The sequence below is a fragment of the Equus quagga genome, chromosome 1, assembly GCF_021613505.1.
Source record: "Equus quagga isolate Etosha38 chromosome 1, UCLA_HA_Equagga_1.0, whole genome shotgun sequence".
NCBI lineage: Eukaryota > Metazoa > Chordata > Mammalia > Perissodactyla > Equidae > Equus > Equus quagga.
The window spans coordinates 890,150-913,825 of record NC_060267.1 but is presented as its reverse complement, the minus strand read 5'-3'; the positions used below and the strand labels follow the sequence as shown (position 1 = coordinate 913,825).

The following is a 23,676-nucleotide window of genomic DNA, read 5'->3' as shown; positions in this document are numbered from 1 at the left end:
TTGCATCAGAACAATAAACCCCAGGAAAAAGGTAAGCTTTTCTCAGATGGACAGTTCCCTGCTATAACAGTAACTGCTCCCTTGGGAGACCCTGGGTGGGGCAGGCGAGCTTGGCCTTGGGGTTTGTCTCCCTTTGGTGAGGAGGTGAAGTCCTAGTCCTACTCAGGACCATCCCTGAGCAGTTCCCCTATTCCCCTATGCCTCTATTTCCCCATTAGACAAGCTGGAATTCTACCAGGTAATTTTCACTCTTCCATTATGAATGCTCCTTTTATTGGCAGCATCAACAGCTTTGCCAATTCGTGCAAAATCCAGCTGCAGAGCCTCTGGGTTTTAGGTGGTTTGATTTAATTAGCTTTAATAATGTTTTATAATAGTATTATGTTAGAAAGTCATGTTTTCTCCTTTTCTATTCAGTAATTTTCAGCTTTCAGGTTGTAGTGACTTTTGCTAAAGTGTGACTCTCAGTATGATCTGAGATTTAACAAATGTACAAAACATAAAATAAGAGGGAGAATCACACGGAATGTGAACAGTCCCCTGGAGCTTCGGTCTCTGCGTGGGGATGGCTGTCACGTCCACTGGCTTCTGAGCAGCTTCTGATTTGTCTCTGTTTACATGTAGACAGTCTGCCCTCTCCCCCCGCCCACCCAACCGAGAGACAGGAACACAAGGTCCCGTTCCAGCCCTGCCCCACTTTGCCGTGTCGCTTCATTGTCCATCCTCAGGTGGCCCTTCCAGCTCTAACATTTTAGGACTGTGGAAGATGTATCAGCCAAACTGGTAAGTGCTTAGCTCAAGTTGTAATATTTTCCTTTTCTTTAAGAGTAAATTACACCAAACAAACAGCTACTTTGGGGAAAAAAAGCCCAGCCTCATAGGTTAAATTATTTTGTTAAACTAATTCTTCAAATCCAGAGACCGTTTTAAAAAGGATTGCTTTGATTTGATGGCTTTATAAGTAAATCTATTATTGCACAGTTTTTAGTAATAAAGTTTTCTGTAAGTTGTAGAAAAATGAAATGCTGGAGTTGTAAGGACACTGATCTTTCAACTGAAATGTGAAAAAGGCAAAAGGGCAAAATAATAATTCTGGAAACAGGCACAGCAGCCCTTTACCAAATGTCACACTGCAGCTGATGCGTGACGTGCCGCGGCAGGCCCCTCGGGACCCCGCTGGGCCGAGCCCGGAGGTGCACCAGCGAGGCTGGGGATAGATGACATCTGGCAACTGATGACTGAAGAGCTGGAAGCAGGAAGCTACTTGGGGACAGTGGGCTGGAGAGTCTATGGCGTGGACATGACGCCCTGGGTGGCCAGCGCAACGCCCACAGGAATAAAGGTGAAGACAGCCTAGTGCTTCACAGTAATGGCCTGGAAGATTTCTCTCATTTAAAAGCAGCCACTTCTGACCTTTCTCCTGAGCAGAAGGTGACAGAACTTGATAAATGAGAAACAGGGGAACGGAAGACAGGACATTCCTTCCACAAACAGTTTTATTCCTGGACTGGTGAGAAGGCGTGTAAGGTGCCATATAGATTTTCTGACCACAGTTACAAATATGAAAATATATTAAGCAAATACATAATTTAAATAGGAAGACTAATGAAGTTCTTTGTTCAAATGGAGCTGGTTAGAAACACAGTGTTGTGGGGAGGTATATAGTGTGAAAAAATAGAATCATCTGCTGCCATTTTAAAGAACCAGATCTGCAGAGCAAGAATACATGATATTAAAAACATAAAAGTGCTCTATTATAGAACATAATAAGTTTGGCTACTGGATTTATTTACATTATTCATTCAAACTTCAAGAACAGCCAGATGAACCTCCACGGACAATGGTATTATTAGACTCTGACCACCTCACATCCAAAGTATTGGATCAGAAGCATTTCCACTCAAAGAGTGTACGTTGAATGCCTGTGAGCAGTGCACTGATTTCTGCAATGGAGGAGGAGAGAAGAGACTAAAGACGTGGTCCTTGTCCTTGCAGAATTTATAAGCCTGATGGGCCCGCATGGAAGACTGGAGATCAAGGACTCCTCAGGCTGAGAACATTGGTGCGCCCGGTCGTCAGTGTGGCTGAGCTGGGAAATCTCGAAAGGCCGCTGCAGGCCCCTGAGCAGCTGTGGGTGGAGCGTGTCCAGCTCTGCCTCCAACTCCTGAAGTCGCGGCTGGATGTGCTCCTTTCCTGTTGGGACGCTTGTCTGCTCACTCAAACCACAGCATCTCAGATGTAATGGACAGCGTGCTCTTGGGATGAAGACAGTACTATTTAAAAGAACTTACTTAAGGCAGAAAACAGCCATAGCTAAGCTTTCTTGTGAATGTTCTGGAAGGGACACATTACATTTGTCTGACATTATTCATAGTTTGAACAACTTATTTCAGTGTCTTATATAAGATCAAATACATTGGCATATAGGTTATAAAAATAATCTTTGGTAAATCTGTTAATAGATCTCTTTTATTCCCATTGCATAAACCTCTATTTTAGGAGCATTCACCAACAACTTCCTTATTTCGTGAATGTATCTATATAGACAACCTTTTAAGAAATGAAATGCCTTATTTTTGTTGCGTACATTTATTCCTAGGAGCCTCCCTACAAGTCAGGAGTATTCTTTTAGTCAGAAATATTTCCATTGCTAGAAATGTTTTTAGAGCAGAACAGATTTCTGTCATTATTGTGGCTGCATCAAATGTTACCCTGCATTGTAACTAAAATGGCCAAACGTTTCAAAGGCGTCACCCACTAGAGGCTCTAAGGTAGTGTGTTTGGAATCCCCGACTCGGTCAATTTAGTCCAACAGCTGGTCACTTCCCAAAACTAAACGAAGCAATTCAGCTGCTTAATCAGCTAAGTCATCTGGCTGCCGTAGTGGGAGTGGACCCCAAGGATGGCACGTCCTGAGAGGAACACATGACATTTCAAAGAACAGCCGGACACACAGGAGGGCTGCCGTTTTCTCTTCCCGACGACTGGTGGTTAGAGCCTCCTTTTCAAATATTTTCCCTCCTTTGTGTTATTTCACTTGCTTTCTGCGGTCATGGTTTACAGATTTTTCCTTCCAGGTGAAACAGTCTTTGAACGTCTGATGTGAGCTGAAATCTCAGGTTAACAAGTCTCAGGAACTTCACAGGGCGGGTGGGCTGACCACGGCCTTTTCCGCTCTGACTCTTCAGGGTGAGGAAGGGTGGAGGGTTTGCTCTCAGCCACCGCGAGCATCGCCCATTACTTCTGGCCACTCTGTCTTGACTCATCAATCACTTTCATTTCCTTGGTGAAAGGAGCCAAGATGTCCTTGAACCGCCATCTTGAAGAAGCAACCAAATACCTCTCCTTCCCACCAGGTGGGGGGGGTCCGGCCCCCGGGTGGGAACTAGCGCTCCAGGGCACCCCAGAGCTGGGGCTCAGGCCCTGCCTCACGCTGTCTGACAGATCTGACAGGTTTGTGACATCAGGATCCCGCCCTCAAAGACCCAGAAAGCTAAGTGAATGAGAATTTAGTTGGTGGCAGAGAGTTCTCTTGCAAAAGGTAAGGAGAGTGTTTAATCTAAGAGCTGGATCCTGAGACTAAGGAAGAGGAGCAGAGTGTGAAGTACGACGTGTGAGTCTATTTTTGTTTTCTGGACATCTGCTTAGTGGTTTCATGTCATTTTCACATGTCACTTTGGGCTTCCTTCCAAGAGGTAATAACAAAATTAAAGACTTTCCCAAATGAAACTCTCCCCAAAATGTCTGTGTGCTGTGACCATTTTAGTATTTAAAAGGAAATCATGGTCATCTCTTCAATAATGTGGAGCCTGAAAAGACTATGAAATACCAATGGGAATAAGCAGATAAGATGACCAGAAAATAAAATCACATTTGCCTGGAAAACAAACATATTCAAAAGGGAGAAGGGGAGAGCTGTGAGAAAGAGGGACTCAGAAGTGTTAAGGGACAGTGAAGGACTGAGGTCAAATATATGCAGGCCTGGACAGGGAGACCAGCCCTGGAAAACTCTGATTCAAGAGCTCAAAGATCAGCTGTGGTCCAGAGAACAAAAGAATGATAATATGAAATTGATTTAATGGGTAGAGATCAAAGGAGTTAATTATAAAGAACTTGGATAAATAATTGTTAAGATGCAAGACAGGACTCTCCCAAGATTTGATAGCTCAGAAGCCTTGAATATAGTGTACGGCGCAGGTGCACAGACAGGATGCCCCCTCCACGGGAGATGGAGTGTTTACAAGACACAACACCTGACGGAATTAACTTAAAATGCGTCCAAGTGAGCTGAATGTCAAGGAAAGCTTTTTTCCCTTTCCTCCCTAAATTGAATAAACAGACCAACTAGATTATGTATTTAGTCTTCGGCGGTGGAAGATAGAGAAATATCTGTTGCTAAGGAGATTTAAAATTAGACAGCTGGAGGGTAGGAATGAATATTTCCTGGATTGGAGTAAAAGGACATATAGTTTTCACTCATCAAGTCCGTTTCCATAACTCTGATTTTGCCCCAGTATGCCAGGGTGTGTGAGTGCTGTTTACTCTCACAGATTCTAGGTTTTTAATGGTTTTAATCCGTCATTTTGCAATTAGTGGCTCTCTTTAGGTCAGTGGTTTGCTGCTGAACCTGCGTCATCAGAAGGCTGCGCAGCCCTGGGCCACTCGGTTAGGTCACTGCCCGCGGAGGCCTCGTCCAAGCTTAACTGAAAATAGTAACGACAACCCTAACTTTATTATTATGAAGCATTCTCTTTGTTTTGTAGAAACGTGTAGTTTCTAGGACAGGGCTTAGCAGGTTGCAGGCATTACTAAAACTCTTCTGAAGGAATGAAAAGCCAAAAATGAATTTATCTTTCCATGGATTAACGTGCTTTGCGCTGAGCCACATTACTTTAAAATTCTGTTTGGTTTTTCTCTTGCTGTTTCTTTTTAATGCAGAGAAAGTGCTTCCCAGCAGACACCACATCTCATCAGTCTCTGACCTCTCTTTCCTCCCTGGGGGCACGTCTGCCACACTTAGAGTTGTTCCTTTCCATTTCTAGCAGGGCCAGCTACTTCCCTGGGACCGAATGCCAGCCGACACTGTTATTTCACAGCCGCATTCTGCACAATGAAAATGGGAGAACCAGGACTCCTCTTAGCACTCTTCACACTCACAAAGTTTTTCATTTTTATAAACTTCAAATAGTTCCAGAAATTCTTCTGGTTTGGGTGGAGACTTACACAACTATAATTAACTATTTCAGATATATTTGACGATTTTCGATTACTATGCCAGTTACACTCATATTGCTTGTGAGACTTTATGTATGCAGCAAAAATATATACTTTGAAAATAAATGTACTCTATCTGCAAATGAAGCTGTGAGATCAGCAAACTTGACCACTAATTCTTAAGTTTATTACAGAGAGGTTTGCAGTGAGAAGGAGGCAAACGTTCCTGGCTCATTTCTCAGGCAGCTGGGAGGGTTCCGTACAGATGCCTTTCAACTGTTCCCCCAGAAGACCTCGCACCGACCTGGAGGAGGGCAATGCCTGCGTCCGACTCACTGAGCCCTTCTGTAGTCAGAGGCACAGATCCTGGAGATAAACTTGGCGGGCGCATGCCTTTCCTACCAAATGCAGCGTAAGTGAAGTGACGACTTGACATCTTGACTTTGAGGATTTACTAAAAAGGTCTTTTGGAAAATTTTACACAAAGCACCACTGAGTTTTTGTTTTCGTTGTTTGGTTTTTCAGTTAACTAGATACGATGTTTGTGGACATTTCTATAAGGATGCTGACATTTGGTCCCTTATCAGGCATTCAATCTGCCACTACAGTCTTCTCTTAATGGGAAAACCAAGTATGACTGGCCTAATTTTGACTTTTCCAGGAATGCAGACCACTCACAAGGAGACAGCCAAGCATGTGACACGGACCAGCACGGTGGTTACGGCGCAGTCTGCAGGTTCACGCGACATGCTCTCAGAGCAGCGAAATAACCTCGTCTCTGTGGATGGGGCTCTGCGTGTTGACAGTGCTTCCGGCCAGGGCCCAGGTGGCTGTCTTCTTGATACAAGGAGCTCTTCACTTCGGTTGGGACCATTCTCCGTCAGAACCCCAGCCCTGCAGCGTGCACTCACCCCGCGAGTTACGTGGCCCCGAGCCCTGAGCTGTGGCTCGAGCCTCTGGCAGCAGGAGAGCCACTAATGGGTTTGGGCACAACCAGCTCCTTCAGCTTGGCTGCTGAGTCTCTTCCCCTCGACGATCCTTTCTTTGATCATTATATTTGCCCAAATAGCATTTGGATCATCTTCAGATGCCAAGACTCGTAGCACAGCAATGCAGCACAGCCGGCTGCCCTGCGTGCTCTCTCCAGCCCGGCCCTTCCTCCTGTCCAGTGAATTTCAAACAGCTGAAAACCACGGCCCCAGGGGTCTCCTCTGCAGCCACCTCCACACACACACCATCAGGTCCTGTCACATAGGCCAATCAGCTTACGCAGAACCGTCCGCGAACACTTCAGTGTGGAAAAATAGCATTACGTAAAGATTAATATTAAACATTATGAAAAATACATATTTACAGAAGGAACTGCAAAATACAACTATGTACAATAATATGTTACCTTTAAATTACATAAATTCTTTAAAATTCTCCAGATTAATAAATTATACACAGTATCAACAGGAATAGCTGGCGCCTCTGTAGGGCACGAAGCAAGTTTTTTAAAAAATCACACAGTGAGTAGCTTTCGTCCAGGAGATCTTCGACACATTCTCAATGCCTCGAGTAGCCTGCGTCTGCAAGGAAGGACACTGTGATGAGAGACTGTGCCAGGGGCGTCACAGCTGGTTCTATGAAAATTACAAGGGGAGAGGACTGAAGCTCAGCAGGGTTCAGGATGCGGCTGTCCCTGTCGGGGCTGGGTCACCCGGTCAGAACCACAGATTACTAGAATTGGAAGGGGCTAGGGGTTCTGCTCCATCCCCTCTGGTTTTACAGATGAGCCCACAGGCCCAGAGAGGCAGAGTAACTCACTCAGGACCACACAGCTGGATGAAGCTAGCTAGTTCCAGAGCCAGGACCTGCATCTTAATTTCCAGATGCCTGAAGCTGACCATACTATAGTCAGCTTCCTTCAGGAGCACACAGACTACTCTAAAAAGAGCTCTCAGACATTTCAAAATAAGACATAGGAACCTCCAAGAGGCCCCAGAACCCCTCCATCTGAGAGCTTCTTAAAGAATCTGACATGCAAAACTTTCATTTACTATACAGACAAATTAGGGGATAATTACTTATAATACAAAAGGATTATCTGATTTACAGAGGACTCCTTTAAATAGCAGCCCTCTCGTGTATTTGTGGTTTACAGATTATTAACTGTTTAGCTTACTGGCTAGGTGGGTGGGTGTAGAGGGTGCAGAGAACTAAATAAAATTGAAGATCATTTAGAAATGGACACAAAATAGCTCTGAAATAATGTGTGTCAAAAAAAAGATCTGATCTATAGATGGATATCGGTCCACGTGGCAAGGACCTGAGACTCATGCCAACAGCTGCATGAGTGCGCCATCTTGAGAGAATCCTCCAGCCCCAGTCGAGCCTTCAGAAGGTGCAGCCCTGGCTGGTGTCTCGGCTGCAACCTCAGGAGAGACGCCGGGCCAGAGCCAGAGCTGAGCCCTCCCCAATTCCTCATCTACAGAAACTGCGAGATAATAAATGTTGAGCTAAGCTGCTAAGTTTTGGGTAGTTTGTTAGGCAGAATCAATAACAAATACAATGTAACTTCAAATTTGCAATTAGCCTGTGTGATAAATTAGGTCTTAGTGATGGTCCAGAGTGAGAAAAGGCAAGCGGACCCGTCACTGGTCATGCAATTATTGTCTGATCAAAGCAGTGCCTTATAATGTTTATACATTTTTTCCTACTGAACTTTTCATTAAAAGTGCTACATGCCCGTTCTAGAAAATTTACAAAATACATAAGAGGGAAGAAAAATTATCATTTTACTGCTCAGAGAAATTCTTTTTACTATTGTGGAATATTCCCTTCCTATCTTCCCCCCCATGTGTTGTTTGTGTTCATTTTACATTCTGCTTTTCTTAGCTTATTTATCAGGATAGTCATGTTGTTATAATCTCCTCAAAAATCTCATTGTTAACGACTGCATCATATTCTACTCAGTGGATGTACCATGGCATACGTGGTCCTCACTGTTGGTCATGTAGGTTTTTCCACTCAAACTGTTAACAATGAGAAGCTGTTCCAGTCCTTGGGGCGGCAGTGGCAATACTGGCTGACAAGATAAGAACCTATTAAGGACCTCAAGACCTATGGCCAAGTTCTTCCAAGGGGATTTTACAGTTAGAACTCTGGGTTGCGATTTCAAAGCCTCCTCCCAAGATGGGCTCAGGAAAGAAATGCTAAGCAGAGCCCTTAAGAGAAGCCGTCCGAGGCCAGGCTGGAAGAGCTGCCACGTGAGCTCAGTGCTCAGGTGGGAGCCCCAGTCTGCCTCTCCCCTGCGGCCCTCCAGAGGGCCGTCCCCTCAAGCCTTTGAGTAGAAGAGAGGGTGGTGCCTGTTGGAAGGGCTCTAGGTTTCTAATGGTTTCCAGATGGAGCGTATGTTGACGAGTGGACGCCCGGGTCAGTGGGTCAGCTCCTACCTCTGTGGTACTCCGGGTTCACATTTTCGTAGATTGGAAACAAGGGGTTCTCCTGCTCGCTCCGCAGCCTCCTGGCTCTGAGGACGTCTCTCACACACTGGTGCAGGTAGACGTACTGACACTGAAAGAGCAGAGAGCGCGTCAGAGGAGGGCACGTCCCAGCGTCAGAAAGAGGGGCTCTCACCAAGCATCAGCAGTGATGGCGTGCTGTGTGGTCAGCAAATTCCTAGATCATCACTTCACGGACACCTCTAGGACACAGAAGACGAGTGCTTTCTGTCAGTGCTGAGAAGAGAATGATGGTAACCGGCAGAAGCGGGGCTTGTTCATTCTTCTCTACGCGCACGCATCTCTACAGAGAGCATGTTCTGTGCGTGCCTACACCTCTGTCTGGTGCAAAGTAGGTCCTCCACAAAGATTCATTAAATAGATGAATGAATGTCAGACACTGTGCTACACGTCTTACATAAATTATGTCATTTGATTATTTTGACAACCTTGTGAAGTAGATACAATCATCTATATAAACAGAGACTCAGGGAAGTTCAGTAACTTCTCCAACGTCACAAAGCTAAGAAACGGGACCCAGGACTTGATTCTGGGTGTGTGACCTCAAACTTCATGTTCTTCTCACTACACCAGTTTTCTTAGATGAATCCTGAGTTCACTGTGCTATTGAATGAGAAAGTCATGTCCCTGACACTGCTGTTTTGTTCGCTTTCTTCTGGGAGTACAGGAAGAAAAAGGAGGTGTGTACAAAAGACCCCAGGGGACCATCAGTTCTTTGAGAGCAAAGCCAGTGTCTTATCTGTCTTGGTCCTCTCTGCATCTGAGTCTGGCTCATGGAAGAACCTCAGAGGTGCTGGCTGACCACAGAGACCTAGAGAGGGTGACCCCGTGAGGACAGACCCACCTGTCAGCTACCTGGGAACTAACTGCTTTCGAAATAGAAACAAAACAGAAGAGTCAGTGTTTAGTGACCACAAGCCACCACCAAACCTCGGCTGACAACAGATGCTCAGCCACAGGAGCCACACGTGTGCGTCGGACCCTTCCTGACTGACAGCCGAGGTGTCTAAGGAGGGAGTGCACGTCCTCGTGACCATGGTGCCAGCCTCAGGCTCCCTAATGACACAGCAACCGCCCAGAGCCCAGGGGACAGGCTGGGAGGACAGCACACTCCACGCAAGGGACCCTGGGTTCTCCGTCTGCCTCCAGCCACCCGTGTGGACTCACGAGGGTCCTCGATCTCAGCTTCCCATCTAGGAAACAAGGAGCCAAGGCTCTTCCACAGCCAACGTCCTCTGACCGTCAAAGGTGTGATACTCTGTGTTGCCGTCAATTAGACGGATATCAGAAATGTCGCTGGACCCTGCGTCTAAGGTGGGCGATGTAGTGAGCTTTAGCATATTTTAAAGGTTTGAGATGCAAAGAGAGACTGTAAGATCCTCCTCACAACGAGCTTTAAGAGTGGACAAGTATTTATTTTATGGGTGGCACTCGGCGCCTGGTTGGAAGCCAGCTTGGTCCCCGACTCATGGGACTCCCAGTGCGGGTCTGGTGTCATCGTTAGATGAGGACATTTCAAAGAAATGGATCCACAGTAAGTGAGGCCTGCATTAATATTAACAACTGCTCTCTGCATTCTGCTCTCCGACCCGGGTCACTCATATGGGTGATGCCTTGATCTTGAAAGTTTGAGGAGGGTGCTATCCTGAAAACGGTTGCTATATGGGCGGTCACTTTTACCGCCTTGAAAGCAATCCGCCGGATTATGGGCTGATGCTTCCCTGTGTCCTCTCATCCAGAGCATAAGTCACGTTGTCAGTTCTCCTGGGATGCCAGATGACTGTGGGACCTTAGAGTTCAGCTGTGAACGAGCTCCGTGCTAGGCCTTGTGGATAAATCCTTCAACAATGATCCACACGGGCTCTGAAACCAGTTAATATTCATTAATTTGCCTTGTCTTAATATAAATTCTTCTTTTCCCAACAGAATGTCCCTTTGAAAATGATTACTACTAAAACCTTCATATTGATCATAGGCTTCCCACTTAATTCTCAACGAAATGTAGACAAAGTCTAATACATGAGCTTCAGATCATAAAAGATCATGTTTTGCTCTGTCCAGATAACTGGCGAAGCCTCAGTTCCATTCATTCACCAATCGTCATAATATTCGATGATATTTATAGGATTATACGGATGGCCTGTCACGGTCCCTGAGCGCACTGCACATGTGTGAACAAATACCCACAAGGTGACAGACACAGGACAGAACTGTGGACAAAGCTCCAGTTAAGAAGCCATCAGTGGAGATTTTACGTGGCAAGGGCAGTGGGGGGAGAGAAGAGCAGAGCAGAGACGGGCAGACGGACAGGACTTGGTGACTGCCGGGTGTGGGAGCTGTGGGAGCAGAAGTCAGGTCCCTGTTGGGCAGACAGTGGAGAGAAGACAGATGGCAGCATGTCCCCTGAACCGGAAGGAGCCGCACTGTGGTTGTTTGTTTAGAGACAGGTAACGAGTTTGGTTTTGAGTTTTCTGAGTCTGAGATGCCCGCGGGCTTCCAGGCAGGACCGTCTGGGAGGCAGGGACTTGGGGAAGGGTAACTCTGAGCATGCCCGTGGTACCCGAGCCCAGGGGAGTGGAGGACATCCCAAAGAGGAAGACGGAGGGAAAGAAGAGCAGTGCTTGAGGACAGACCTTGGGGAACTGGAACATCGAAAAGGCTGAGGAACAGGAGCCCCAGAGACGTTGGGGGCGGGGGAGGAGAGAACGGGAAAAAGGAGGAGTTATGTCCAAGGCGAAGGAGGGGAGCTTGGGCACGTGGAGCTACTGTGCCCGGGGCGGCCACCAGCGAGTCACAGCAGAGTGGGCCTGCTCTTCGCCGTGTGTCTCCAGCACTCTGGGCGGTGTGGTCACCGGGCCGGGAAGCCTCTGACAGTCACTAGGGAGTCTGAACACACACACACGCACCTCAAGACCACTTCAAATGTGATAACCTCCTCTTCCTGAAATTACAAGTTAAGTGCCGTTTGAGTTTGTGGAAGTGACAATGAACTAATAAGGAAACAAGGATGCTGATTGTAGCACATAATTATGGGCTATTTGTTCATTCACTTAGCGAGAAGATAATGTGGGGACAGAGGCAAGATGAGTCCACACCGTCTGGGAACTCGTTCTCTCGAGAAAAAAGCCGAAGGACAGTGTCCTGGGGTCGTGTGATGTAAAAACTCCTCAACCCTTAAGGAAACAACAGAGCTGTGCGGTGTGATCAGGGGCTGCCCAGGCCGTGGAGGGAGGGCGGGGGTGCCACAGTGGTGGTCGCCGTAGACATCATCAGCACTGAGAGGCCCATGGGGAGTGCTCAGCACCACCGCCAGCCACTGCAGGCTGACTGGGAACCTGAACTCGATGGAGCCTTGGGATCAACGGCTGCTGACAAAATCCAGAGACACCAAGGGACCATCACCACCAAGAACAAGCAACAAACCATGGGGACCGAGGGACCATCACCACCAAGAACAATCATCAAACCACGGGGGCTGAGGGACCATCACCACCAAGAACAAGCATCAGCCATGGGGACTGAGGGACCATCACCACCAAGAACAAGCAACACACCATGGGGACTGAGGGACCATGACCACCAAGAACAGCATCAGCCACAGGGACTGAGGGAGCATCACCACCAAGAACAAGCATCAGCCACAGGGACTGAGGGAGCATCACCACCAAGAACAAGCCTCAAACCACGGGGACCGAGGGAGCGTCACCACCAAGAACAAGCATCAGCCACAGGGACCGAGGGAGCGTCACCACCAAGAACAAGCATCAGCCACGGGGACTGAGGGACCATCACCACCAAGAACAAGCCTCAAACCACAGGGACCAAGGGACCATCACCACCAAGAACAAGCATCAACCCACAGGGACCGAGGGAGCATCATCACCAAGAACAAGCATCAGCCACGTCCGAATGTGGGGAATTGATGGACCAAATGCACTGGTTTCTTCAACACGTGAATGTCATGAGAATAAAACTGATTCAGATTGAAAGAGATTTCAGTCAAATGCACCTCGTGGACTTGGGGTCTAATGCAAACCATGTATAACAAGTAATTTTTGAGATAATTAGAGATATTCAAACACTGACTGGATATTACACGATATTAAGGAACTATGGTTGAAAGTGTTTGGTGTGACAATGGCATTATTGTGGTCATGATTTTAAAAAGAGTCCTTATCTGTAAAATATATATTATCTATACCCACAATATTTAAGGATGAAATGGTACTTGCTTTAAAATATTCCAGTGAGGTTGTGGGGCAGGGGCACAGTACACGTGGGATGTAGATGGAAAAGGAAACGGAACATCGACTGTCGTGGAAGCTGGAGTTTGGGTAGGTGCAAGTTCATAATATGTACGGCAGGAGGGGAGAGAGGAGCGGGGCAACGTTTCACTTTTTGACCACGGGAACCCTTTTCATAGAGGGTTTTGCAGTTACTTGGGCAATGCCCGGGCAAGCGAACTTGTGTCTGGTGAGGCGGTTTCACAGCGGGTGACACGCTTGGTCTGCGGGGCACAGACCCGACCCTGGGGTTGTGGTCCTGGGGGTTGAGATTCTCCAGAGCAGAGTCCGAGCCCCAGCTCGGCCCCTCCTCAGCTCTGAAAAGCCCTTTCGCCTCGGCTCCTCAGTTTTCTAGCTTGGAAATAGAAAATGATGGCTCTCGTATCTGGCTATGGTGAAAATTTAATCAGATACCACGTTCAAAACGCCCTGCAAATGAAGGACTTGTCCTTCACAACCAACACTCGTGCCTTCGCTGTCTCCAGAGACGGCCGTGCGGCTGGGCGGGCTCTGCTTCCCCTTGTGCTCACCCACCAGCCCATCTGAAAACCATCACCCAGGTGGACTGGCCTGGCCCTTCCCCATGTGTATGCGTTGATTAAAAAGTCTGTCTTTCTTCCTACCCACCTGAGGAAGATGGCCACCAGCTCAGTAAAGATGAGTACGTCATTGTCCTCAAGGTCCCTGAGATTTGTTTTAAGGGAAGGCGTCCTAGAAAGCATGTGTGTTCAATTCTCTTTCTCTCCCTAATGAGTTCGGTTGTTTCTCCCCATCGGGTTGAAGGCTGGCGGATGGTCTGCCTCCTTCAGCCTGTGACTCTCACCTCAGTCTGCACCATGTGCACCCTGTGAAGCCTCAGGTCGTGCACCGCTCCATAGATGTCCACCGAGTCCTTGGAGTCTAATTGCTGGAGGATTCGGTCCAACGCGATAAAGGTTCCAGTCCTGCCCACGCCAGCGCTGGAAGAGACGCGGAAGGAAGATCAGCCTTTTCCTTCAATTGGCCTTTCAAGACTCGAGCACGACCTTTCTTTTCCAAGTTATGGGAGAATACAGGAATACTTCTTTCCCACCTCGTGCTCTCTTAAGGCAATAGGACCTGGAGACCCAGCTGCCCTCTTTCCTGCCCCTCCCCTGGGGTCGGGGTCAGGGGTCAGGACCGCCCTGCACTGGGTGTGCATCATTTCCATGGATGTTTTTCCACTGTTTCTACACAGGTGCAAATCCATAAAAAAACAGGTTCATTTTATGTGTTTTAAAAATTTACTAAAATGGCGACAGGTTTCATGTATCCTTCTGCCAAATTTTCTGCTCCACATTGTGTTTCGAGATCTGCCCATGTTGTTACATTAGATCTAATTTCCTTAACTGCTCTACAGAGCTCACAAACCACCACTGACCCACGCCCCATGGCAGACAGTGGGACCATTCTTAGTTTTTCTCTATTAAAATTGTGTTACAGGGAACATCACTGTGCGCGTGTGTAGGGAGTTCTCCAGGGTCAATATTTAGGGGCAGAACGGCTGGATCGTAGGTGTGAACAACCTCAGTTCACGAGGGTGTACCACACTGCTCCCCAAAGTCATTGTATAACTGGGGATTTCTGACGCACACGTTTACAAGAAAAAGAAGAACCATTCTCCAGTGGTCCTGGGCAAAAATTCCTGCCGTTCTCCAGAAAGCGGGAAGCTCCCGGGGCCTCCCCTTCCTGTCAGAAGCACTGGTCCCTGGGGCACACAGAAGCAGGGCTCCCAGAGCGCGGGGCGGACTGGGGGAGAGCGCCAGCATCTGACGTTCCTCTCACTGTACAGCCTGCTGCCCCTCACTTATGAACGCCACTCGGTTAGGGCTCAAAGTGTTGCTGCAAACATTAGTTAGCCAAACACTGGGGTCCCCAGAGAGAGAGAAAGAGAGACAATGTGTAGGCTGATTTCGTGGGCATGCCGTCTGAAGCAAAGAGAAGTCAAGGGAGCAGACGTTTAAGAGCAAAGCTGGGTGCTGCTCGACCTGCTGGGAGGTCTGGAGCAGGGATCCTGAGGGGGAGAGGGGCTTACGCAGGTGGAGGGCAAGACAGGGCCATTCCATGGAATAAGAAGGGCCAGAGGCAAGAAGCAGCAGGCGCAGCCTCCTTCCCCCTGGGGTGCGAGGGGCTTTCTGGGAAGTTGGGTTGGGGGTGCAGATGGGCCCAATTATGGGGGCCTGGCAGTCACGTACGACTCGGCATTTGTACGGTAGGAATAAGAGCCAGAGGGAGAGAGAAGCCTGGAGAGGGCAGAGGAGGGGCGGGAGGGGAAGACGTGGGGCAGGAGGGTCAGGCCCTCCACCCTCCAGCGCCCCCGTTCAGGCCTCCCGTTAGACTCCCAGGCGCCAGGTACCTGCAGTGCACCACGGCCGGCCCGGCCCCGGGGGTCCTGTTGATGTAGTCCCTGACGGTTCTCACAAACTGGATCAGGGACTGTGTGGTCTCTGGGACCCCATGGTCCGGCCACACCGTGTAGTGGAAGTGGCGGATGAGTCTGTGTGCGTCGAGCTGTTCCTCCTGTAAGGGCAGAGGGGCAATCAGAGGAACGGCCCAGGGCACGCCTTCTTGCGTGACAAGTGTGCCCGTGCGGGAGCCCCAGCTGGGTCGTTGCGCGGACATACGCTGCATATCCTAAACTCGCGGATGGTCCACTCAGGCAGCACAGACTCCGAGAGCATCTGCAGGATGAGGTCCCCGTAGTAGAGGGAATCCTGGTCCGCGGGCCAGTAATGGTCACACTTCACCTGGAGGAAGATAGCAGAAGGGTGAGTCTGGAAGCATGACCCCTCTTTGACCTGGACTTTCCCTCTGGAAGTGTCTTCCTGAGTTGGATCCAGGGTCAGCTGCCACAGCAATGTGACCACCTGCTTTACGTCAGCCCGCCCCCGGCCGGCGCTCATGCTGGGCTACTGCTGCCCGCGAGGGAGAGGCAGTGGCCGAGGAGCAGCCCCAGCGTGGAGCCACTGGCCTTCCAGGCACGGTGCCCCTGGCTTGAGTGCTGTGGTCCATTTCCTCAGCATTTCGGTTCCACTAGCACATAAACCACGTCGTACGACGGTTCTTTCTGAAGAAAGACGGAGCTGGCACAGGAAGCATTGTCTTCCCGGCCCTGTTGGGTTCATACTTGACACCAGTGTCTTAACCTGGACCAAGAGCCCTGTGCCAAGGGGTCTTGGAGAAGTCAGAACACTTAGCGAAGCTCACATTTACGGGCAGGAAGACGGGAGAAAGAGGATGGTGGATGTGGACTGACTGACTACAGATACCGGGCACTTTACACGCAGTCTCTCTTTTAATCCTCAGAAAACCATATAGAGGATTACAAGTGCATTACAAGAGGTCTGCTTCATATGCCCAGAGCACCGTCTCACTCTGTGTCTGTGGTTCACTTCTCCTTCTCTCCTAACACCAGGGGCCGAGCGGTGACTCTGGCAAGGTGTCTCCTCCCATGGGGGGACGGAGCAGACGAGCGGCCAGTTAATCTTCCTGGGCACCTCTGAGAATCCCAGTGCCCCTGTGGAAACACCTTTGAGGGAAACGCAGGCCCAGGATCAGAATCGGCCTCACCTGCTGAAGCCCATGTTTATAACCAAGAGGCTTAACTCACAACGCTGCTCCCACAGGATCCCCGTGTGGCTTTGTGGGGTGTGGCTTTTGAGGATGGGGCAGAAGGCCATCCAGGCGGCAGGAAGCAGGGCTGCGGGGTCAGCAAGACCGTGCACTCACCCGGCCCTTCTCCACACACTGGGTCACCATGACGATGTTGTGGACGTTCTGTTCCCAGGCCATTTTCCAGAAGTCATCCTTGGTGCCGGGAAGAGGGCCCTGAGTAGCGATGTATTCTCTTCTGAAGCTGTTGCCCTGCGAGTCAGAACAACAGGCCTCTCAGAGCTGTAGACAAAGGGCTGGGTCTGCAGACTAGACGATGCGCGAGGTCTGCCAGGCCCTGCCCTGAGGAAAAGACACTGACACAGCGTCCGGCCTGGGAGCAGGAGGAGGAAGGCCGGACACTGACCTGGGTCAAGAGCCAAACTCCCTGTTGTCAGGCTGGTCTATTCAAAAAGGCAGTAATCCAGACAACACTTCACCCTCAGTTGTGTGTGTGTGTATGTGTGCCTGCGTGTGTGTCTATGTGAGTGTGTATGCATGTGTGTGCATCTTGCGTGTGCGTGTGTATATGTGTGCGTGCACATATGTGCCTGTATGTGTGCATGTGCTTGTGCATGCACGATTATGTGTGTGTGTGTGCGTGCGTGTGTCCACATGTGTGTGTGTGTGTGTGTGTTGACTGTCTGAAGACTCACCCTGATAGGCTCTTCCCCTGTCTAATGTAGAAAAGTTTTTGTCATTTTGGATAACTGACACTAGATCAATGTTAGGCTGCCAGGCCAGGGCGACGTCAGGGCAGAGAAACCACTGCTCGTTGAGCATCTACTGAAGAACATGCCGTGGGTGGGGATGGTCTTCAGTCTTCACCACGGCCCTCTGGGCTGGGGCATTTCCGCCCACTCGCTCACACTCAGCAATCCAGGGTCACCTGCAGATCCCGGTCGACGCTCCCTCCCTCCTTGGCTCCCACAGGACCTCCACCGCAGGCCCCGCGCCGCCCCACCCAGCCCCTGCCTCTCGGCTGGCATCTTCATTTGTCCTGCAAGTCTCAGCCTGACTCTGAACGCTCGACTCCGCCAAGCGTTCCCTGAGGTCAGGGTTCCATCGTATCCCCCCTACCGTGACAGCTCAGCATTCGACTCACCGTTAGCACTTAGCTGTTGTGTTTAGTGCGGGACTCGATGATTATTTGAGGAAATATTATCATCTCCACTTTGTGGAAAAGGAACTGGAGGCCCAAACGCATCACATCACTTGCACAAGGTCACAGAGCCAGCAAGGGGCGGAGATGGGATTCAAACCTGGATCTGTCTGACCTTAAAGCTCTCTCCGCTGTGGAGAACTGCAGGAAGCTGGCAAGATGTCAGCCAGGATCTGAGCCCAAAGGTTTGACACAACTCCGAGTTGTGTCTGTGGGTGCAATCGGCTTCCCCAGTTGGCGGCCTCAGCAGCGGAGGCCCAGCTTCCTTGGGGAGCGCTAATCTCTCTGGGGAGGAAACGCCCTTTGAAAGGCCTCCTGGGCTCATTATAACCCTGGGTGACTACAGCCCTTGTAAAGAGTGGGCCTTAGCAATGATGCGATTAGACACCCTGCGCTTCTGGCCATCACACGTGGTCTTCTGAAGCCCACATGTGTCCAGACCTGAGAACAGCGGGAGTGAGTGGGAGGAGTGGTGTCTGCAGGGTGGTCCTAGCAGAGGCGCCTCCCAGGCCCCAGGCCGGGTGGTCACTCACAGGGATGTAGCTGGCGTTGATGTAGTCGGAGCATGGGTCGTCGTCCACATTGGAGAGCTTCACTCGCGAGGCGTCATCTGGAAGGCAGTTTATTGAGACAGATTCGCCACTGAGTCTTGGGGTGATTTCCTACCATTTATGGAATGCTTGGTATTTGACATGCATTAGTCCTGATTCCCACAATAGCCTCACACGGGACGTGTTCTCATCTCCATTTACAGCTGAGGCTCAGATATGATAGCTCACTTGCCCAGGTGGCCCATAAACACACTCACACACACACACGTGCCCTGCGAAGCCCCTTCTGGGCTCTCCTTGGTAACACTATGGAGCAGCCAGCTCCTGTCACTGCTGGAATGCACACAGTCCAGAAAAACGACCTTCTATGACTTCACCTAACAGAGTAAGGATGATGAAAACATAGAGAATAATTGCTAACTGGAGACTTTGTTAAGTGAGCCCAGGTCGGCCCTCGATGCAAACCCCGTTCCTGCTCTGAGGCCTTCGAGGCCTGCAGGAGGACCCTGTGGTGAAACACCAACAGCATGAGAGGCTTCTCGTGACCAGAGCCAGGCTGGTTGTTACCCCTCGGGAGAGAAGCACAGTAACAGACAAGTCTCCCCTTTTAAAGGCAGTCAGAGTCTCAGACCTGCCCTATCCTGCTGCACCCTATTCTTCGGCCCCATTTCATTGCAGCAAAAGAGACAAAGTGGCTGGAGGACAGCAGTATTACAAATCTCAGCACAAACTCACAGGGCAATATGTTGTTGTACCGGTTCTTCCCTCTGTTCTCTGGCAAGAGAGCGATGTCACACGACTGGCTTCGTCCCACGTCTTTTAAGTCCTATTAGGTCAAAAATAAGTTTGCAAGTGGAGAATATGAGCTAGAACGAGGCAAACCATGCAATCCTTGAGATCCAGGATGACAGAATGTGTGCCCCAGCTACGGTGTGTGGATGGCCTGGCACTCGACCCGCGTCAGGTCTGTCCCCACAGCAGCCCCGTCTGAGGGGTTCTCATCTCCACTGGACAGATGAGGCTCACACAGGATAACTCACGTGCCCCGAGTCACACAGGTGCCAAAGCTGGGCACTGTCGCCAAACCACACTCTCTCCCAGGCACACGACTGGCAGGCTAAACACTGAGTTAGGTTTGCACTTGAAGCTGGTTAATTCTTTCTCATCGTCTGATCCAGGGAGCACCTGTTCGCTGTGCCATTCTGGACAGTGAACTGGCCTCCCAGACCAGGGGCTGCACCATGCAGGGACGGCATTCGGGCCAAAAGGAGCGCTCAGCTGAGACCCGAAGCCTCATCCTAGCAGGAGCCCCTCCCCCGTGACTGCTCAGTGCGGGCTGGGAGGAAGCTCCCCCACGGACGGGGGCGCCGGGGCCTCGCTGCGCCTGAGCCCTACCTCGTATTCCTTGGAGAGAAGGTAGTTGGAGTCAGCCTGCAGCTTCATGAAGTGCCCTTCAAACTGGCTTACTTTTATTGGGCTACAATTAAAAACAGAAAGAAAAGGAAATTACTGAAGAAAAGGGAAAATGCCATAACAAGTCCGAGTTGTATTTCAAAAGCAGATGATATGGTAACTGGGGTTCTCTCTCTTACCAGGATGTTTTCCGGTTGCTGTGAAGGGAAACCAAAAGAAGAAAGACCTGTTAGCAAACCTCACGCAACACAACCAACTCGTGTTTCAGGACATCGTGCGAGGAAACTGCAGCTCACCCTTTCTGGCCCAGGTTCAGGTGGACAGACAGCGGGCGGTCCCGGCGGATGCTCAGACGGGCGGAGGGCCCCTCTCGGCCGTGGCTGGAACACAGGGGAGGGGATTCATGCTGTCACCAGGAAGCTTGTTGAGACACAGCTTTCATTTATGGTGAGGCTGTGCTGTCTGTGCAATGTGGATTTTCCTGCCTTTTCAGCCGACGTCTCTTTGGGGTGGGGGAAGGGAGAAAGGGCTCACAGGAGAAACAGATTTTCCCACTAGAAACGGGTCTCTGAACGGCTGAAGATTTTTCTTCTAATTTCTGGCTACGGGTCACAACCACTTCCCACACTCTCAAAAAACTTTCCTTAAAAAACCAGTAAACTTCAGATGCGAGACATCAGTGCAAGACAGAGGACAATGTGCCGAAAAGAGAAATTCCCCACGAGAAGAGAGCGTGGCCGGGGCTACAGGCTGCTGGGTCTCATCCCTTCTTAAGGCAGCACGGCCACGATGAGCCACAAAGTGGGGGTGTTAACCGCATGCTCACATATTTCAGACATATCTGGGCACACGATTTGCAGACATCTCTGTCTTCATGAGGAGACTAAACCACATACCAACGTTTCTTTCTTGTGCAAAACGAGTATTTCCCATTAAAATGAAGCTACACATGCCCCAGTCATTTGGTTAGGGCAGGATTCAACAGTGGCACATAGAGAGGCTAAAAAAGGGAGTCAAGGTTTTAGGGTTTGACTTGTTTTTCTTGAGAAACAAAGCATATTTAACCTGCAGAATCACCTTACTTTCCCTTCTTAACTTCCCGTTGCCTCTCCACATGGGGCACTCACCTCGCCTTCCGTCTGCAGATGGATAAGGCCACCACAGCCACCAGCATGCCGATGAGGAACAGCCCGGCACTCACACCTTCAATGACTCCAAAGAGAGGCTCTGCAAGAATCCGGGGGAGACAGCAAACCGGGGGAGGAATTAGTGCCCAAGCACCAGGAGAAGAGCCACTGCCACCCTCCTCCCCAGGAGCGTCGTCACAGAGAATTCCAGCCATGCCGCACGGAGGCGCCACCGCCTGCGGGCCGGCAGTCCCACCAGGAAGACGAGATGCTGCCTGCCTGCCAACCAGGGACGGCGGGCCTGTCACTCTGCTTTTGAAGGTGATGGTGTTCAGCCAAGAAAGGAATTCTGGACTTCGCTTGTGCCTGTGGGTAAAGCTTGGCGCACGTGAGACAAAGGCCAGCCATTTGCCACCAAGATAAAATGCTATTTCACTTGCATGAAACAGGTCACAGCATCTGGGACTTTGGCAAATCCAGTGACATGTGGAGGGTTATTTTAACAAAATCTCATTTCTATTATCTGGTCTGATGCTGCCATGGGGGTTTATGAACAGGTATGAGTAACCCATTTTTTAAACAGTTTTATTGAAATATAATTCACATACCATACCACCGATTTAAACTGTACAATTCAATGGCTTTTAGTATAATCACAAAATTTTACAAACTTCACCACATTCAATTTTATAACATTTTCATCAATAAGAAACCCCTAGCCCTTAGCAGTCATTCACCACTCCACCCTTTCCCTAACTCCTGGCAACCACTAATCTACGTTCTGTCTTCATAGATTTGCCTGTTCTAACATTTCATATAAATTGGATCATAAACATGAGGGTTTTTGTGACTGGCTCTTTCATTTAGCATGTTTTCAAGGCTCATCGATATTGCAGCTTGTGTCAGTATTTCATTCCTCTTTATGGCTGAATAATATTCCCTTTTGTGGCTACATCATATTTTGTTTATCGATTAATCCATCAACCGACATTTAGGTTATCTTTATTTTTTGGTTATTATGAATAACGCTGCTGTGAACATCCATGTACAAGTTTTTGTGTGGACATATGTTTTCATTTCTCATGGGTTATAATTAGGAGTATAATTGCTGGGTTAGATGGTAACTCTAGGTTTAATATTTTGAGGAACCGCAAAATTGTTTTCCAAAGCAGTGACAGCATTTTACATTTCAAGCAACGTGTGAGAGTTCCAATTACTCCACGTCCTTGCTAACACTTGTTATTGTCTTTGATTATAGCCATTCTAGCCAGCGTGAAGTGGTATCTCGTTGTGGTTATGGTTTGCGTTTCCCTAATGACTAATGATGTTGAGCATCTTTTCACGTGCTTATTGACATTTGCCTATCTTCTCTGGAGAAATGTTTATTAATGGCCTTTGTCTGTTTTTTAGTGTTACTTATCTTTTATTATTGAGTTATAAGGTAAGAGTTGTTTATATATCCCGGATACCTGAGTCTTAGTGGACACGTGATTTGCAAATAGTTTCTCCTATCCTGTGGGTTGTCCTCACTTTCTTCATGATGGCCTTTGAAGCACAAAAGGTTACCATTTTGATTAAATCCCATTTACCTATATTTTTCTTTTGTTGCTTGTGCTTTTGGTATCAAATCTAAGATTTCCTAACCCAAAGTCACAAAGATTGCCTTCTATGTTTTATTTTAAAGGTTTCTTGTTTTGGCTCTTACATTTAGGTCTATGGAGTAGCCCATCTTTGAAGGTGCTTCTTAAGCCCGTGGGTTTGTTTATTCAGTGCTGCTTTTCAAGACTCATCCAGCCAACACAATCATCTTTCCTTTCATGTGGTTAGCGTTCTTTTTTTGAATATATGTTTACCATCTTCCTTTACTGGACTACATACAATTTTTGGTCTATAACAGTATTTCAGATAGGAAAGAATTGTGTTTACAAAGCCCCTACTTAACATTAAATGATAAGCAAACACATCTAAATCCTCTTAACTGTGTTCTGATCCCTTTTTGGTTTGAAAAGTGGGAGATTATGCCTATATTTGGCCTAAATAGACGGGAGTGTTTGCGAGGCTGAGTCATCTTTTCTCGAGCAGCACGAGAGACTGTTTTAGCTCCAAGGAAGAACTTCCTGCGCCAAGCACTGCCGGCTCCCGGCTGCAGGGAAAGGCCGGGACGGATCATGTTATGAGGGAACAACATGCCGAAAAGTGATGCCGTTCTCGGCTTCAGGTGGAAGTTCCAGGCCGTGCAGGGCAGGGGTCAAGGGCTCTGGTGGAAAGTGCCAGAATCCCAGCTGTACCATCTCGGGCAAGTTACTCAACCTCTTGGTGCCTCAGGTCCTCACCTGTGAAATGGGGATAACAGTGTCTGCTTCTCAAAGGGTAGAGTGAGGACTGGGTAAACTGTTCCGCGTACAGGCCACGTCCCGCATCTCATGAGAAGGGCCAGGAGACCCGAGCTGCGTCTGTCACTCACGCTTTCCCATAACATACTAGAGGTCTCTTTCCTAAGTTTATGTAAGTCTTTTATGTTAACATTTTTCACAGTGTAAAAACAGTATATAAAAGCAAAAGGGAAAAACCACCTATAATCCCATTACTTTGAGATATCCATTGTTAGTACAGTGGTGTTTTCCTCCTTGTCGTTTTTTTCTATGCATTTCTATGTATATGAATATGCACATTGCCAGTTATGACTGAAAGCCTTTTTTTTTTCTGCTTTATCTCCCCAAACCTCCCAGTACATAGTTCTGTATTATTAGT

The 23,676-nt window shown here is 48.8% G+C and overlaps 1 protein-coding gene across 2 annotated transcripts in view; it reads right to left on the bottom strand.

Annotated features, from left to right (window-relative positions):
* Positions 1–1,767: 1,767 nt before the first annotated feature.
* Positions 1,768–23,676, bottom strand: part of PTPRB (protein tyrosine phosphatase receptor type B) — a 106,030-nt gene continuing 84,121 nt past the window's right edge. The window contains exons 23-35 of one of the 2 annotated variants that reach the window (XR_006887682.1): positions 20,926–21,025; positions 20,095–20,178; positions 19,978–19,995; positions 19,781–19,862; positions 19,121–19,211; positions 18,368–18,444; positions 16,751–16,885; positions 15,646–15,768; positions 15,378–15,541; positions 13,827–13,962; positions 8,652–8,772; positions 6,611–6,785; positions 1,768–6,502 (exon numbers count right to left, since the gene is read on the bottom strand). Coding sequence is in view for 1 of the 2 variants with exons in the window: in XM_046655117.1 (XP_046511073.1) it covers positions 6,763–6,785; positions 8,652–8,772; positions 13,827–13,962; positions 15,378–15,541; positions 15,646–15,768; positions 16,751–16,885; positions 18,368–18,444; positions 19,121–19,211; positions 19,781–19,862; positions 19,978–19,995; positions 20,095–20,178; positions 20,926–21,025 (1,154 nt within the window). In the remaining variant the exon portion in view is untranslated. Of the gene's footprint in view, positions 6,786–8,651; positions 8,773–13,826; positions 13,963–15,377; positions 15,542–15,645; positions 15,769–16,750; positions 16,886–18,367; positions 18,445–19,120; positions 19,212–19,780; positions 19,863–19,977; positions 19,996–20,094; positions 20,179–20,925; positions 21,026–23,676 lie in introns of both variants that reach the window. The other variant, XM_046655117.1, reaches the window with a different exon arrangement.